This window comes from Callospermophilus lateralis, chromosome 1 (assembly GCF_048772815.1).
Source record: "Callospermophilus lateralis isolate mCalLat2 chromosome 1, mCalLat2.hap1, whole genome shotgun sequence".
NCBI classification, from domain to species: Eukaryota; Metazoa; Chordata; class Mammalia; order Rodentia; family Sciuridae; genus Callospermophilus; species Callospermophilus lateralis.
In genome coordinates this window covers 43,134,023-43,150,144 of record NC_135305.1, presented here as the reverse complement: position 1 = coordinate 43,150,144, position 16,122 = coordinate 43,134,023, and the positions used below count along the sequence as shown (strand labels likewise).

The following is a 16,122-nucleotide window of genomic DNA, read 5'->3' as shown; positions in this document are numbered from 1 at the left end:
AAAAATGCTTGAAATGACTACATAAGAACACACTCATAATATTACTGAACTTAACAATTTGAGCTATTTTCAAATCTTCCTCACCACTACACACAAAAAGAGTTAGTTAATTAAAATGGTTGATCTCTTATTGCTTGCCAGCTATAGTCCCAAAGTTTTTTTAATAGGGACATCTATTGATTTTTTTAATGTGCCAGTCACTACATTAAAAGCTTTGCATGAATTATTTCATTTGATTCTCAGAGTAATTTTAAGTTCTTTTGAAGACTGTTATTGTTACGTTATAGATGAGGAACAACGGCAAAGAACTGGAGTGACTTGTCTAAGGTCATTCATCCAGTCAGTTGGGAGCTGGTACAGGCACACAGGGACCCTCACACCATAACTGGCTGCCTCTGCTGGGTCCATTCAGTTGGCTCCCACAGCTCCCAGCCACACACACGGCCACTGACCCCAAACACAAATTCAAACTCACGTCTCGCATCATTTTCACCGCTTCCCTGGTCCTCCCGAGCCTTCTGGCACACATCGCTAGCCTTCTTTTGATGTAGACCAAAACGTTGGTGTCTCGTCCTGAATAGGAAGATATAAAACACCAAAAATTTAAAAACAAGAGTTTCAGCTCAGCAGCAAGAAAAAATGCAGAGGCTCATTTACTTTGCCCTTAAAAAAAAAAAAAAAAAACTCAGTGAGAAGAGACTGTGCCTGTGGCTTTTCCTTAGTGCCAGGAGCAATGACAACTTTGTTAAGGGCAGGACGGAGACAGACTGAAGTCAAAGAACTCAGACTCTCAAAGGCCAAATCATCTTACTTGTTACCAAAATCCACGCTTTTGAGTTTGGATGCTGAACATTTGATAATAAATAAAATCTTCCGTCACAAAGTGCTGGGAAAATTAACATACCCACATTGTATTTGGTTTACAAGCAAGAGTTCTACATACTTCCAGTGTACATGCTTTTGGTAAAAATGCAAAAAAGGTGAATCCCAGGTTGCATCTTGATGAACTATTTTTTTTTTTTTATTTTTGACATTTAGTCTGGAGAAGCCTCATGTTGAACTTCTGTTTCATATTATTCTTTCTCTAACACTAGTGACATCATAATCATCTCCAGGTCCCCAAAGCAGTCGAATTTTAGATGACAATATAACACATTCCAGATATGACAATAGAGTATGCACCAAAATGAAAAACTACCCTAGTGTTGGAGAAAGCATTGACAAGTTAAATAGTTATAACAATAGTCACTAAAATGGCCCTTAAAAAGTACATTAACAACTTCTTGTCCTAATCTTTTATTTAATTATATGTCTTTTTGGATATGTTGCCAGACTAGTGAGAACATGCATATGCTTAATCCTCAATAAAATTACCATGTTTGAGAAAAATATGACACACCTGCTATAGATTAAGTACATGTATAATATGCAGCTATTAAAAGATGTTAAGACCAAGTCTGAACATTTCAAATTTTAAACAATGAGATCAAGATGTGTGCTGAAAAACTGCCAAGGACCTACAAATTATTTTAAAGATGTGATTATATTTTTTGGATAGATTTAGGCAACAGGTTGAAAGGATTTAATTTAGAGAAAAAAAGAAAGAAAATTTCTTAAGTTGTATCACAGTTTATGTAATTTTACATATTAATTTCCATTTAGTTCACCAAATAGACATTTATTACATGTCTTAAAAAATGCAATGAGTTATACTTTTTTTAAAAAGTCAGATATAGATGTTAATTAAAGACCTCATTAACATATACACTCACTGCAGAATAAAAAATTAAAACCTGTGTATTGGTGGATTTTATGGACATATTTATGTATGTCCAGACTGTAATGCAAGTATCTTACTGGCACCTTAGTCATAGAGACTAATACAGTCAGCACCTACAATAAATCCAAGTTCAATATGAACATTTAATTGTATAATCTCAAGTAGAAAGGAGGTACACTTCTACTCTCCAAATTGAAGGAGAGAGAAATGATGTGAGAAATTCCACCTTAAAGAAATAGTGTAAATTTTGGGGAAACCATACAAACTTTTCTCCCACAAGGATCACTGAATTTCTTTTTAAATAACCAAGAAAGATGAGACAGGTGCTTAGGGAATTTCAGAAATAATTTTCTTATTTCTATACTGTTCTTCCAAAATAACACTGGCTCTCAGTTTAGTGTACTAAAATGAAAGGATTCGGATTTTAAAGAGCTATCTTAAATAAAAGAATGTGTTGTTTTTAATGTAAAAACAGTTAACAATTAGGAACTCATGGTTCTTTCTGTCTACAAACCATCTCAAATTTTCTTAAATAAAATTTAAATGCTGATATAATTACCAATAACTGTTGTATTCTTAATGGGCCTTTATCAACCCATGCTATAGAAGACCTATAATATAAAAACTTTGATAACACTAACACTGACTTAAGTTTTGTTTCCAAACTTAAAGGTAAGAGAGAAGCAACTGACAAGCAGAAATATGTAAGAATTCTGAGCGAAATAAGAATACTGTTAAAGTTTACTGACATCTATTTCTTGCACTGGGAGTCTACAGCCAAGACAGAGAATGTGAATGTAAAGAGTAATGAAGCTAACTGTACTCTTATAAGAAGAAGAAAAAAACAAAACAAAACAACAACAACAAAAAAAAAAAAAAACCAAGAAAAGCAAAATCCAGAATTTGTCCTCATCTAGAAGAATCAAATTTTGAACTGCACTAAAATTTTGCTCTCATTGATCATTTGCAATTTTGATAACCCAATGCATCAGCCTGAAGGAAACCTTACTATGTTGGGCTTCATACTGGGATCCATGATGCTGTAGTTGCTGAGAACGCCGGTAACAGCCATCTCCAGCCTTCAGGGCCTGCTTAAACAGTTTTTCTGCTTCAGCAATGGTTGTTGCTTCCTCTTCAGCCAAGAGAATATAAGCAGTTGCACACCTGTCCATTTAGATAATAACCACCATCAATTACAAATCCAAGGACATGGTCACAGACTGGAGGAGTTCATGCAGAAGGGCAAGGAGTTACGCCAAAACATGCAGAGTGGCCAACTGGTTCATGCACCTGTTTGTAGCTGTTGACACAAAATAATGGCACGAAGGAAACGTCTATATTTTAGCTTGAGAGGAAGGATGCTTAGTGTTAGGAGCATGGGGCTCATATACGGACACTGCCCCTTATTAGTGCATCACTTTGGGCAAGTTATTACTCTGCCTCCCTGATAAAGGGTGATGTGGAATCTGTTGGTTTATTGTGAAGGTTAAATAAGGGGATTCATGTGAAGTGCTCATCAGTACAGTAGCCAGCATGTGGTTTGTGCTCAACAAATGTCAGCTACTAATGGTGAGGATAAGAGGTTTTACTAAGTATCTCCTTCTGACACTGAAAGTTAGAGGTATTTCATTAAAGTTTACTTTTGTTTATTAAATGTAAATCCTCTTCAATTCAAGAATTTCATCAGAGTGAGAAATTCCTTAAATCAAGTTACTCATTTATGAAAATAGTGCTTCAATGTCTCATAATAGCACTGATTTTTTTTTTTCTTCAGAAACTACTAGAAAAACCTACGTATAGTATATTGTTTCTAAAGAGCTCGAAATCTGACTCAGCCACAGTGGCTAAAAAGAGTTAAATCTCATGCCTTTGACAACTAGCTGCCATTTGTTGCTTGGTATATATTAAGCACTGTACCAGGTGCTTAACATGTATCATCTCATATAATCCTTTCAACAAACCTCTAAGGTAGGAAGCCAGAAAGGATATGCAATTAACTCATGAACAAGTGGGACTCCTGGACATTTAAACCTTCCAATCATACAAGGAACAACCCATTTCCAAGGAAGGGAATGTAGTAAGGAAATGGTGAGGCCAGAGCAGATCATTCAGGTCCTGATCTGCACCACCCAGTCTCCCCCTTCTTCCCCACTGCCTCTTTGCAGCCATTTTCCTGCATATCTCCAGCAGACCCCAAGAGAGAAAATAAACATAAAGTAAGACCAAATGTTATTTTTACTATTAATTAACTGCCACAGCCAACTAGGAAAAGGAGCCTGAACGTAACAGCTAATGTGAGGTTTGGGGTCACTAGTTAATCTCAGTCTTAAGGATGGGTCTGGTAAATTCCTTAGTCAACCTCTCTACTTTCAGGCAGGAACTATTAAGTTGGTTTTAAACTGAATGTGGTGAGGTAGGCGAAAAAAAACGCCCAAGGGGATTAAAAAAAAAAAAAAAAAACAAACCTGGAAAACCAGTTACTATGGAGGGCAGCATATATGACTAAGAAAGAGCAGGAATGATGCTGAAACTGTCCAGTGATTCACTGGAGAAAACAACTGGGGCAGGCATCAGAGGACATACTTAAGGCTTCAGATGCCGACATGTAACTATGGGTCAAGGGTAATGAAGTGAAAATTGAGCTTATAATACTGAGTGGTAGATAGAGCATCGGAGGAATTAGGTCTAAGGCTGCAGTGGGTGGGCTGGGAACTCAAGAATGGTTGGGGCTAGCTTGCTTGCTTCTCATATTTATATTTGAAACAGTATTCTTAGGAGGAGAGGCAGAGTAGAACTACTGGCCAAGAAACATACATCTATGTGGAAACTCATGAGTTTGGGGTAGAAACATGCTAAGAGCTTGTGAGTGAAGGAAAAAGGAGAGAGCAATAGAAGTGCTAATGGTTGGGGAGTACAGAACAGACTGCTCAGCTCAATGGAAGAGGTAGATGATGCGTCCTGGTCACAACACAATACACAAACAGAAGCAAGAAAGTGTGGTGATAGGGGTGTCAACCATCCAGATGTCTGCTAGAAGTCTCATTTGGTTAGAAGTAGGGCTCCCGACAGGTTCTTGACTTACTTTGGTAACAATTTTATCTCCCAGATGGTAGAGGAAGCAATTAGGGGAACTTCAACTCTGGACCTAATTCTGACCAAGAAGAAAAAAATAGTTGGTGAAATGGAAATCCATAGGAACATTCAGAGAGAGTTACTATGTCATTTTGGAGTTCAGGGTAATCAAAGAGGGGGAGGTAGACTTCAAAAAATTCAAAGAAAAGAGGCATGACTTAATGGCATGAGACTCAGAAGGAAAAATGGTTTAAGAGGATAAAGCAGCTTCCAAATGTAAAACTATATAACTACAATCACCAATGACTCTCAGGAAGAAAGGGGTGGCACATAAGTAACCAAAACACAGCTTCACAGAGATGTCTCCCAGGTCAGAGTTTTTAAAGGACATGTAAAAAAATGATGGAAAGAGGGCATGTAATGAAGGGTTGCAAGAGAGTTGGGTGAATTCATAAGAATAAAATCAGGAGTGCTAAAACTCCAAATCATCTGAGGCTTTGCCCCCACCAAATAAAAAGACAAAAAACACAAATGAACAAACCACTGACACACACACACACACACACACACACACGCACATACACACACACAAACAAAACCATAAAAACAGTTTTAAAATAACTAATACAATTATCTACTCCCTACTTTAAAATTAGATTTAAGGCCCCATCACCATCCCCACTTCTCCAAAACCACAACAAAAAGCAACAGAAAAAGACAAACACCACCAGCAACACAGAGAAAGTTCATGCTTAACAGCAGTAGATACCAAAGAGAAAGCAGACACTCTCTCCCTCCCATCTTGCACCTGGCTTCTCTATCAAGGAGAATGTTTTTCAGACTGAAAAGGGGGAAAGAAATTAACTCTAAAATGAGTAAAAAAGATGTAAGATAGCAAATAACTGATCCATCTGAACAAACTTCTGTATTGGGATGGATGAATCCCAGGAAACCAACAGACCTTGCAGGCAGGCCATGGAATTGCTCCCTATGGATAGCTCCATGGGATAGAAATCACAAAGAATGGAGAGACACTCGAAGATGAGATGACAAATGTAGTATAGCTTTTCAAAAAGGGGAAGAAGGCTAACTTCCCAAACTACAGAGAAGTTATTTGGAACTATATTCTCATTATTAAAGAGATGGTCTCCAAGCACATTAAAAAGAAAGCAGTAACCACTCGAAGCCAGCTTAAATTCCCTAAGAATAAATAAGTTGTTCTAACATGGTTTTTTGTAGTAGATTTATTATGAATTAAAGATCCACAGCTACAACTGGCATTAAGAGCAAATGGAAAATATGGGCTGAATCACAGTATAACTGGGTGGCTCAGTAATCATTTGAATAATACCAAGAATGGTGACTCATGAAGATATGGACCTACAACATAGTTTCTTTATGTCATGTCACAGGGTTCTACTCTTGGCCCTAATAGTTTGCTCAGAAACATGATGAAACACAGAAGGCAGGCATATCAAATTTGTAGATGACAAGAAAGTGGAAAGTAAATATGTTGCATGACAGAACCAGAAACCATCTAGATCAACTGATTACAATGGCAGAATTCCCAAGTCTCAAGTGAATTTTTTTTCTTTTCTCTTTAAGACCTCTGGAGAAGATTCTGTAACCTTCTTCAGAAAAATCATAAAATAGTTTAACAATGACCACTTGGCAAGGATAATCTCGAGGTGATTCAAGCACCAGATGGGTGGTTGAGCTAAGTGACCTTTAAGGTCTTTGCCAACCCTAAGTTTTTATGACTCTAACTTTAAGAATCTTTCTCATTTTCTGAGATCTCCAGAAGAGATTTCCCAGCCTTCCTTGGTAACCCATAGCATGTTAAACAACACCAAGGACAGCATTTCCTCTTATCTTTTGTAAAATAATTTTGATGTTATTTTTTTCACCTTATGACTTTATTATGTCTCCCCACTACTGGAAGTGCTACCTGGAAAATGTGATAGTACAGAGAAGCATTCTACATCTGGAAAAATTTCCCTTTCAAAATATTTTAGACATGTAAAGAACTGTATTTATTTTATCTGGTCACAACATCCCTAAAGGATTTAATTTAGGGTCCTAAACAAAGCTACTACACTGTTCTCTAAAATGACTAAAACCACCTCCACATGGCTATCCTTCATAAAAAAGGAAATTTTATAAAATAATACCCCCCAAATAATCCTCTAATGTCATACATAGTTTAATGGAAGCATCCAATCAATGGGAACCAAATATATTAAGCAAAAGATGAAAGTTCCTCTTTAACAGCAAGATTTTCCCTCCACTTACTCATTTATCTCCAAGGCTTCATGGGCTGCAGAAATCCTAGCTTGGGGGTTTCTCTCTCTCCAGGCTTTCTGCATTACTACGTTAGAGAAAGAGGAAAAAAGCAAGTCAATCAGTACATATAATTAGGAAGATTCAATACAGAACAACATAAAAATTAATAGCTTTCAGCTTAAAGTTACAAGAGACTTTCATTACCAATAGGGTCAGCCCAAATTTACAAAGTCACATAAATATTTTCTAATTTTCCAATTCATTGCTGATACTGAACTTTTTTTGTGTGCTCATATAACTGTAAAACTAAATCTTATAGACTGAAAAAATCAAGAAAAGGCATCCTAATAGATTTTATTTCTTTTGCATATTAATATCATTTCTTGTTAAGAGAATCATATGATTTTACATATTTTAAAATGTCCATTGCTACTAATTTCTTCATTCTACTTAGATGCAAAATAATTTCTTTCTGTCATTTTCCTACATACTTGCTACAGGATCTAGATATTAGAACATTCTGAAATCATTTGAAGAATTAGGAGTTGGGTCAGTAAGAGGTGCATTAGGCTTTTGCTTAACTTGTGTATTTATTCCTCAATTTTGTCTGCAAATCTAGTTTCTATATGTCAAAGCAGTGTGTGACTATATTGTAAGAAGCTTAATGCTTGGTAACCTTTATACTATGATGTTCCACCATGGCAAAGAGTAACTAAAAAACAAAGAATAATCATCTCCTTCCTTAATTTGTTTGATAAATTTGTATTCTATAAGTCAGTTTTTTAAGGGCATATAGAACTTTCTGTTTAAGAAGCTTTTGTTCACCTATTTACTTTGACTAAGCTCAGCAATACAAATTACATCAGCAGGATTATTGGTAACTGAAGCAGTGTAAAATACATGCTTAACCAAGTCTCTCTAGGAAGGAAAACACATACAGACTCTAGTAGGCAAGGCCACATCCCCACTCAAAATTAGGGGACTTAAATAGGCATTTAAGTTACTAAAATGTATTCATTAATCATTTAGATTCCATGAATCCCAACTTCTAGTTAGAATATCATCAAGGCAATACGGCCATTCCATCTCAACCATGAATTTTATTAGCTTCAGGTAAGATTTACATGTTTTCAAAATTTATCCATCCAACTTTGATATATTTTTTAAAAATCATGTTCTAAATTATAATAAGCCTCATTTCTACATTGATACTTCATTGTAGACAAAGCTTTAAGCATTAGAATTCTAGGTTCTACTGTCAATCAGCAATTTAATATTTTATTTATTGGGCTTTTATAGAGCAGATATTCTAAAAGCAGAAACTATGATTCTTAAACAAGCTGAAAAACCCTCTCTCCCAGTGACTATCTGAAGAATTTTCCATACTTGCATCTGCAGGACGCAGATGGTCTGAGTCACAAGTAAAGAACGTCTGATGGTCTTGCGCAGAAAGATTCATGTCATAGTAAGTCAGAGGTTCTCGTCCTGTTACCCAGGTGTACCTGTAAAGAGGAAGGAAGATAGTCAGACAGCTCTGAGGGAAGAAAGCAAGGCCTATAAAATAGTAAGCTGCAGAGGAGTTGAAATATAAACCATTAACTTGTTATGATTTATATTAAAATGGCTGTGCTAATGAAAAAATTTTAAAAAAAAATTTAAATCATCTTGTTCTTCCTTCAGGAATTATATAGCAGAAAAGAAGCAAACATTTCCCTCTCTATTTTTGCCTTAAAATTTTACTAGTCCTTGCTATTGAAAACCTTCTCTAATTAGTATTATGAATAGACATTTCCCCAAAGCTATGAAAGAAAATTCTGACTTGCCTGATTTACTTCACTAAATTAAATTCCAACATAACCTGTCTGGTATCTTTATACCCATGTTCCAGGTAAGCTTAAAAATGTTTTGATTGTATAATATAATACTGAAACGAATGACTGTAGTAGAAAATATATAAAAACAGTATTTTTTTGTACATCATCTCAAATCCTGTGCTAACATAATTATGAAACAGAAAAATCAAAACATTTTAATATTTTTGAAAAAAATGGAAGCAGTAAACACTGTAACATGACCCCTAAATGAACCAGCAAAAACATTTGCTGCTGTCTTTTCTCTCTGAACCAGACTCATTTGTTTCCCAAGCTGTCAAAATGCTTACCGATTATATTCAGCACCCCTAAATAAATTTAGTGGATTTCTCCATACTTTGCATTCTGAAACAAAGAGAAATATGAAAATGTTACACATAAGTTCAGTGACATTACAAGCTAATTAACCTGATAAAACACCCTTCCTGGTCATTTGATAAGATAATTTTATTTTCTATCCTTTACAGGGAAGCTATGTAGAAAAATTCTGACAAGTTAATCAGAAAATGTGGCTTAGGCAAGTTTTACCTAATCTTTCTGGGTCCAAACTTCCTCATTTGCCAAATGAAAGTACATGACAAAATCATCTAATTCATAATTTCTATAGTTATTTTGAGAAATCTAAACAGATTCTATGAAATTATTTCTAAAATTATAAGTACAGGAAGAAGTAACATGCCTTTCTCTTGCTCTAAAATATGTCTCACAATAACATCACACATTACAAACTAAATGTCAGCTCTAAAATATAATACACAGAGCTTTAAACTCCTAATTGAGATTTCATGACAATTCACCAGTTTGCTTTGCCTTCCTGGAAAGTAAGAAAATTAATGAAATTATGACTATTTTAGGGAAAATGCTGTAAAAAGAAATCACTTTAAAGCATTTTAACATCATTTACTTACTCAGATACACATGCTAATCATAACTGTAATATCTTTGTTGTTAGCTACTAAGAGATTGCACCTCTTGGTCAAGGACCACAGAAATTTATAATTATAGGGCTTTGACTTAGAAAATCAATCAGGAGCTTCAAGACAGTGTGAAATTTCAGTAAGTGTGTGACTACTAAGCTCCAATTTTTTAAAACACCCTGTGATTAAGACTTTCTATTGATCCATAATAATATATTTCTTTGGATGAATATGGTTTTATTAGAAAATAAAAATATCTGTGTGTCTGTGTGTCTCTGTGTGTGTAAAATTAATGAAAAACACACCCAAAGACATATGCACACAAAATTATTGCAGAAATCTAAAGAACATTAAAGACCATATGGTGATTACTTAGGGTTCTATCCTCAGTCCTTCACATCTAACATTGACCTTTCATCTATCCCATGGGCATTGATGTGAGCACCAAGGGGTTATTGAGTAAAACATCAACTACAATACAGTGTGATAATGACAGGGCATAAAGCAGTATCATCTCAATAAATATTTTTTAAAATAGCGAATGAAGGGTATACACATAACAGAAACATGTGCTTTCATTTAAAGAAGTTGCATGTACCCTTAAATCAGGCTTAAATTTGCTTAATGTTTTTAAGTAATGACCCTAATTTTTTTTTTTTTTTTTTTTTTGTCATTTAGACTAACCTGCCATTTAGGAAATTATATTTCCTTACTTGGTGCAGTATCTCTGAATTTTGCTCTTGAAAAACTGAGATTTGTTGGCTGTCAGTTTATGTGGCACTAAGTAGAAAATTGTGTTTCTCTTAAATACTTATTTTTTCTTCAAACATAAAGCCTCACAAAGGGGTCATGAACACACTGACTCCAGATCATGGCTGAAGACACACTGGTGAGCCAAACAACATGATCTCTGTCCTTCTGGCTGCTGTAACTCTTTGGACCTCACCACTGCTAACCTTTCCTCAGAAAACTCTTTCATGATTCAAATTGCTCATCTCAAAGCCTCACAAGTATTGTAAGTTTGTGGTCAGCATATAGTAAACATACCCAGAGATATATGTACAAGGATGCTCACAATAGAAAAATAGGGATATGTGGTAAGATGATTCCTCCCTATTGAATTTCATCTGAAATATCAGTAAAATGGACTATGGCAAACAAATACATTATTATACAGCCTAGAAGGATAAACACTGTTCAAACAATATTTGGCAAATTAGAAAGAAAATTGCCTTCAATTAAAGTTTCAAATCTATTATATATCAGATGAAATTTAAAGTATTTCTAAACAAAAATAACTCTAAAGATAAATTCTGTGTGTGTGTGTGTGTGTGTGTGTGTGTTCGTGTGTATGTGTGTGTGTATTTAAAGAGTTCACTGAGCAGCATGTAGACATTATTTTTATTTAGGAAGTACCATTATGTGGCCAGCAGGGGGTGCAGTAAACACTATGAAATACTGCTTTCATGACTTCTTCTTAGAGAACTGAACTTCAAAAAAATCCTTGTTGATATTGGTGTCCTGTGTATCCTGTATGCAGTTTTTTAACTGTCCCTGAAACTTAGAAATGAAGATCTAAATAACTGAAACAGATATACTCTGTTCAATGTTAAGAAAATATACATAATGTAGTACATAAGAAATATCTTCACAAATTAAAACCTTTAAATTGAAGATGCAGGACAGGTTACTGTCTTTTAAGAAACAAGCAATCTAGAGGTCATATATGAACATAGATCAAAGTTTTGCTTTAAATTAGACCAGTGCATCTTCTTTGTTGTTCTGTTCCATCAACTTATCTTTATTACAAAAGCTCTTAGTCTGGAATCAGTCTAGGGAACATGCCACATAAATATAAGGCTGCCTGATGTGGTTTAGTGATATGGACAAAGGGTATAAATGCCAAACATATTAAAGTATGAAGATTTAAGAGAAGAAATTAAACTCAGATCTCCAAACAGGAAGAGTTTTTCCATATGAGATCCTGTTTCTTTTCTTATATGTACTTTGAGAAATAAAATTCCTTATGTAAAATCAGATTTAGAATTTTACCTCCAAAAGAATTTTACATTCTCCAATTTTCCATTAACATGCATATTTTTAGTGCCCTTGGAAAACAATAAATGTTGGTTGGGACCCCAACAAGGGCTTACTAATGTCATTAATAGTTTAATTATAAATAAGCCCCTGACACAAAAACATGCTTTCCACAGTTCCATCTGCAGCGTCCATAGTACAATCTCTACCCACAACTGTTGGCAGAAATGTGTGACCACAATATGCATGCAAGAACACAATATACAATTCAAGAGAGATAAACGAGCAAGCATCGAAATAGCACCTGTTTAGTTTCCAATGTCTACAGAGCAGATTCATTCCTTTCTCAAAGTAGGACACATATAAGTTTTGGGGTGGGAGAGAAAGAACATCTAAAAATAATTCTTAGTATGATTAAGGACTTCTAAAAGCAAGCTTGCAGGAAAAAACTTACTTAATAGGGTTAATTCCTACTAAAACTTTTCACTTCAATCATACTTACTTCATACTCTCTTATTCTTTATGCATTAACACTTGCACTAGGCCCTGACTTGCAAAAACAGATATAGCCAGGTGTGGTGGTGCCCAACTGCAATCCTAGGAAGTGGGGAGGCTGAGGCAAGAGGGGAACAAGTTGAGGCCAGCCTCAGCAGCTAAGTGTGACCCTGTTCCAAAATAAAAAATAAGAAAAGGCTTGGGGTGTAGCTCAATGGTAGATCACTCCCTGGGGTAAATCCCCAGTATTAAAAAAAATGCAGATACAGCTTATGACTGTATCTGCATCTAGCCTGGGCAGGAAAGTACAAAGGGTACTGAGCCACTACCTGGCATCCCATCAAAAGAAGCTCTATAAAAGCACTAAGTTTTCTGAAAGAACCACAGACTTTCCTCTTTGTCATAGTCCTCAAGAAAAAAAGGAAATCAATTATCAAAAAAGACAAAAGGCTCAAAATCATAGGACTTTTAATCACATGGAAAAAACGAATTTTCTATGTCCAATTTAACTCTGAAACATTTTCTAAAATAAAAATAAATGATAGAGAGCTTTAAAACATATAAAATACTAATTCTAGCATAGGAAGATTTCCTTTTTTAATATCTTTTTGAGTTCATTATAGTTATACATAATAGTGAAATTCATTTTGCAAATCATGGAATATAATTTGCTCCATTTCAGTCCCAAGTACTCCTCTTACTTCCTCTCCTCTCTTCCTGATTTCCCTTCCTCTATTCCATTGCTCTTCCTTCTATTTATTTTTTTAATTGGTATTTTATAGACACACATAAAATGAAATTCACCGTGGTATAGTCTCATACATACATAACATAATTTGCTCAATTTCATTCTGCAGTTCCTCCTTCTTCCTGTACCTCCTCCCTTGCCCTCAATGCCCTTCAGCTACTCCACTGAATGGATAAAGAAAATATGGTATCTATATACAAAGGAGTTTTACTCAGCCATGAAGAAGAATGAAATTTTGGCCTTTGCTGGTAAATAGATGGAACTGGTGAACATCATCCAAGTGAAATAGGCCAGACCCAGATAGTCAAGGGTCAAATGATTTTTTCTCATGTGCAGAAACAAGAGCAAAATAAAAAGGAAAAGAGGAGAAGGGGATTCCATGAGTGGAACTCAAGAAAGATTTTTTATAATAAAAACTGACCGCTTTATCCTCCAAATCTCAAATCTGACAATATATAAACAGCAGTAGTAGTAATTTTTGTTAGAGTTATAAGCTTAATTGTCATTGATCCTTTCTACAAAAGGGCTTAAAGTACAAGTCATGTTTACCCTTTACCCAAATTAGTGAGAGGCATATGTGAGACCCCTTTTACAAAAGTAAAATACTGAAAAGCCAGATAGTATCCCAAAGGTCCACAGCAAATAAGTTGAAAATGCCTGATGTCCAGACTCCTCAACTTTTACCTATGATAAGCAATAAAACTGTCAACCTGCAACACCATATTTGAAAATCCTGTGACTTGCTAATTAAATTTTCCATTAGAGGAATAGTTTTGAAAACTCCTCTGGGCAAATGTTAGTCACTTCAATAATACTGTTAGGCATTTCAGTTCTAAAGTACAATATCATTGGTTGTACTTCAATCCTCAAATTAACCCAAGTTAATTTATGACATGTGATTATGCCTGTATTCATTATTCTAGTACCTCAGACATGAATACCCAATCCTTTGTATCATACTGATCAATTATAAGAAATCCTTAAGAGCAAAGTCTTCATTTTTTTAAAAAAAATTGTTTTAAATATTTCACATTTCAAAATAATCATTTTGAAAAAATGATTAGAACTAAAGGCACAAAGTAACATATAGATAGCTTTTAATTCAACAAATATGTTACTATTTCAAATTCTTTAATGAAATAATCAAGGGTATAAGTAAATACAAATTTTGAGCCCATTTTTATTGACCTACTTTATTCAAGATAGCATATTACTTTCTTCAAGAATATTACCAAGATTGTTAAATCTTTAATTTTATCTGTCATATATTTCTCATTGGTCATTTCTGACCTAAGTCAATTCACTCTAACAAATACTGTGGAAATTGTGAAATAAGTTCATTAAATAAAAATTTGCCAGCAGCTAAAACTATTTAGGATCTTTACCATTTAGCTAAAAATCTAATCTGTAATAAAACATAAATTTTATTGGCAAAGATTTTGGAAAGCTTTAATCAGCATTGGCAAAGACAATTATTTTCAACACATTCGATAAATTTTGTCTAGTCCAAATTGAGTTTGTCTTCATTGAGACTACTAAAGAACAATCCCAAAGGTCATTGACACATGGCAATTTGCAATTTTGCAGAGGGAAATATTTGAAATGCAAAATTCAAATATATGGATGTAAAAGAGTGACTGAGCTAGCAAATAAGCCCAGCTGACCCCACAGATACATCCTCATGTGCTTGTGGCATTTTCCTTCATCACATTCACAGAGAACTCAGTTCATCCGGGAGACACTGCCAAACAGCTGTCCTCTGACTTGATACTTCTGCATGGGCTTCATTTTATTTCAAAACTACATTTGTGATGTAGATATTATTTATTCCTATGTTTCCATATTGAGATACTCAGGCTTAGATATGTTAAATGACATGAACCAAGATCACTCACTGTGAAAGTGATGGAGCCGGGATTAGGACCACATTTGTATGACCTCAGAAGCTATGCTGTCAACCATTGGCCATGAGCTGTTTTTAAAGATAAGTCAGGTCCAGGCTGGGGTTATAGCTCAGTGCTAGAGTGTTTACATAGAATGTAAGAGGCACTGGGTTAGCCCTTCAGCACCATGAATGAATAAATAAACAAACAAACAAGAGGTATTTTGTCCATCTACAACTAAAAAAAATTTTTTTAAACATTAGGTCCACATTATTTCAGAAATAATGTCATGCACTATAGTACAGGGCTTTAATAACATGATTTGACTTGCTTAATAGTTACATTAAACCTCACTTTTACACCCAGGAGGGTGTGGAGAGGGTTACTTAAATTTTTCAGTTTAAGAACCTTGATTCTGAAGAAAGACTGTCCAGGTTATAAGTCATGTGACTTTGGGCCCATGACTTCAGCTTCCCGAAGCAAAAATGGAGATAATTACAGAACCTGCTTAATGGGGTTGTTGTAAGGATTAAGTGAAATAATATCATGTAAAGCTGATAGCAGGTACCAAGAGTGTTGGTTATTATTAGAACTATATGGCTTCCTAGGGAGAAAATCGTTCATTCTGTTGTTATGACAGTTTAGGATCTATGAAGAGCTTAATGAAGAAACTTCTATGGAGAGAAAAAAAATACATATCTATGAAGAGCTTAATATGTATTTTTTCTCTATATAGAAGTTTCTTCATATCCATTGCTTTGCTTTATTACCTTTATTATATCAGTCGCTGGAACTGCCTCTAGTGATATAATGAATTTAAAATTCAGAATATACATATTTATGTGGATTAGAATTATTTAGAATTCAGAATCATTAGAATATTTAGAATTTAAAATATCTATCTTATGAAAATTAAGCTTAAAATGAGATAATTTGCGATAGGAAGCCAAATGACTATATCACAGTTTGTCCTAAGATCCAATTCTTTCCAAAATGCTATTAAAGTATTTCTGAGGATTTAAACTTGACTTTGGCA

At 34.7% G+C, this 16,122-nt stretch overlaps 1 protein-coding gene across 4 annotated transcripts in view; it reads right to left on the bottom strand.

Moving 5' to 3' along the window:
• Positions 1 to 16,122, bottom strand: part of St7 (suppression of tumorigenicity 7) — a 262,405-nt gene that overhangs the window by 87,597 nt on the left and 158,686 nt on the right. For all 4 annotated transcript variants that reach the window (XM_076861670.2, XM_076861677.2, XM_076861683.2 and 1 more), the window contains 6 exons: positions 9,297 to 9,351; positions 8,522 to 8,637; positions 7,145 to 7,220; positions 4,863 to 4,931; positions 2,790 to 2,944; positions 476 to 573 (listed from right to left, as the gene is read on the bottom strand). In XM_076861670.2, coding sequence (XP_076717785.1) covers positions 476 to 573; positions 2,790 to 2,944; positions 4,863 to 4,931; positions 7,145 to 7,220; positions 8,522 to 8,637; positions 9,297 to 9,351 — 569 coding nt within the window. The remainder of the gene's footprint in view (positions 1 to 475; positions 574 to 2,789; positions 2,945 to 4,862; positions 4,932 to 7,144; positions 7,221 to 8,521; positions 8,638 to 9,296; positions 9,352 to 16,122) is intronic.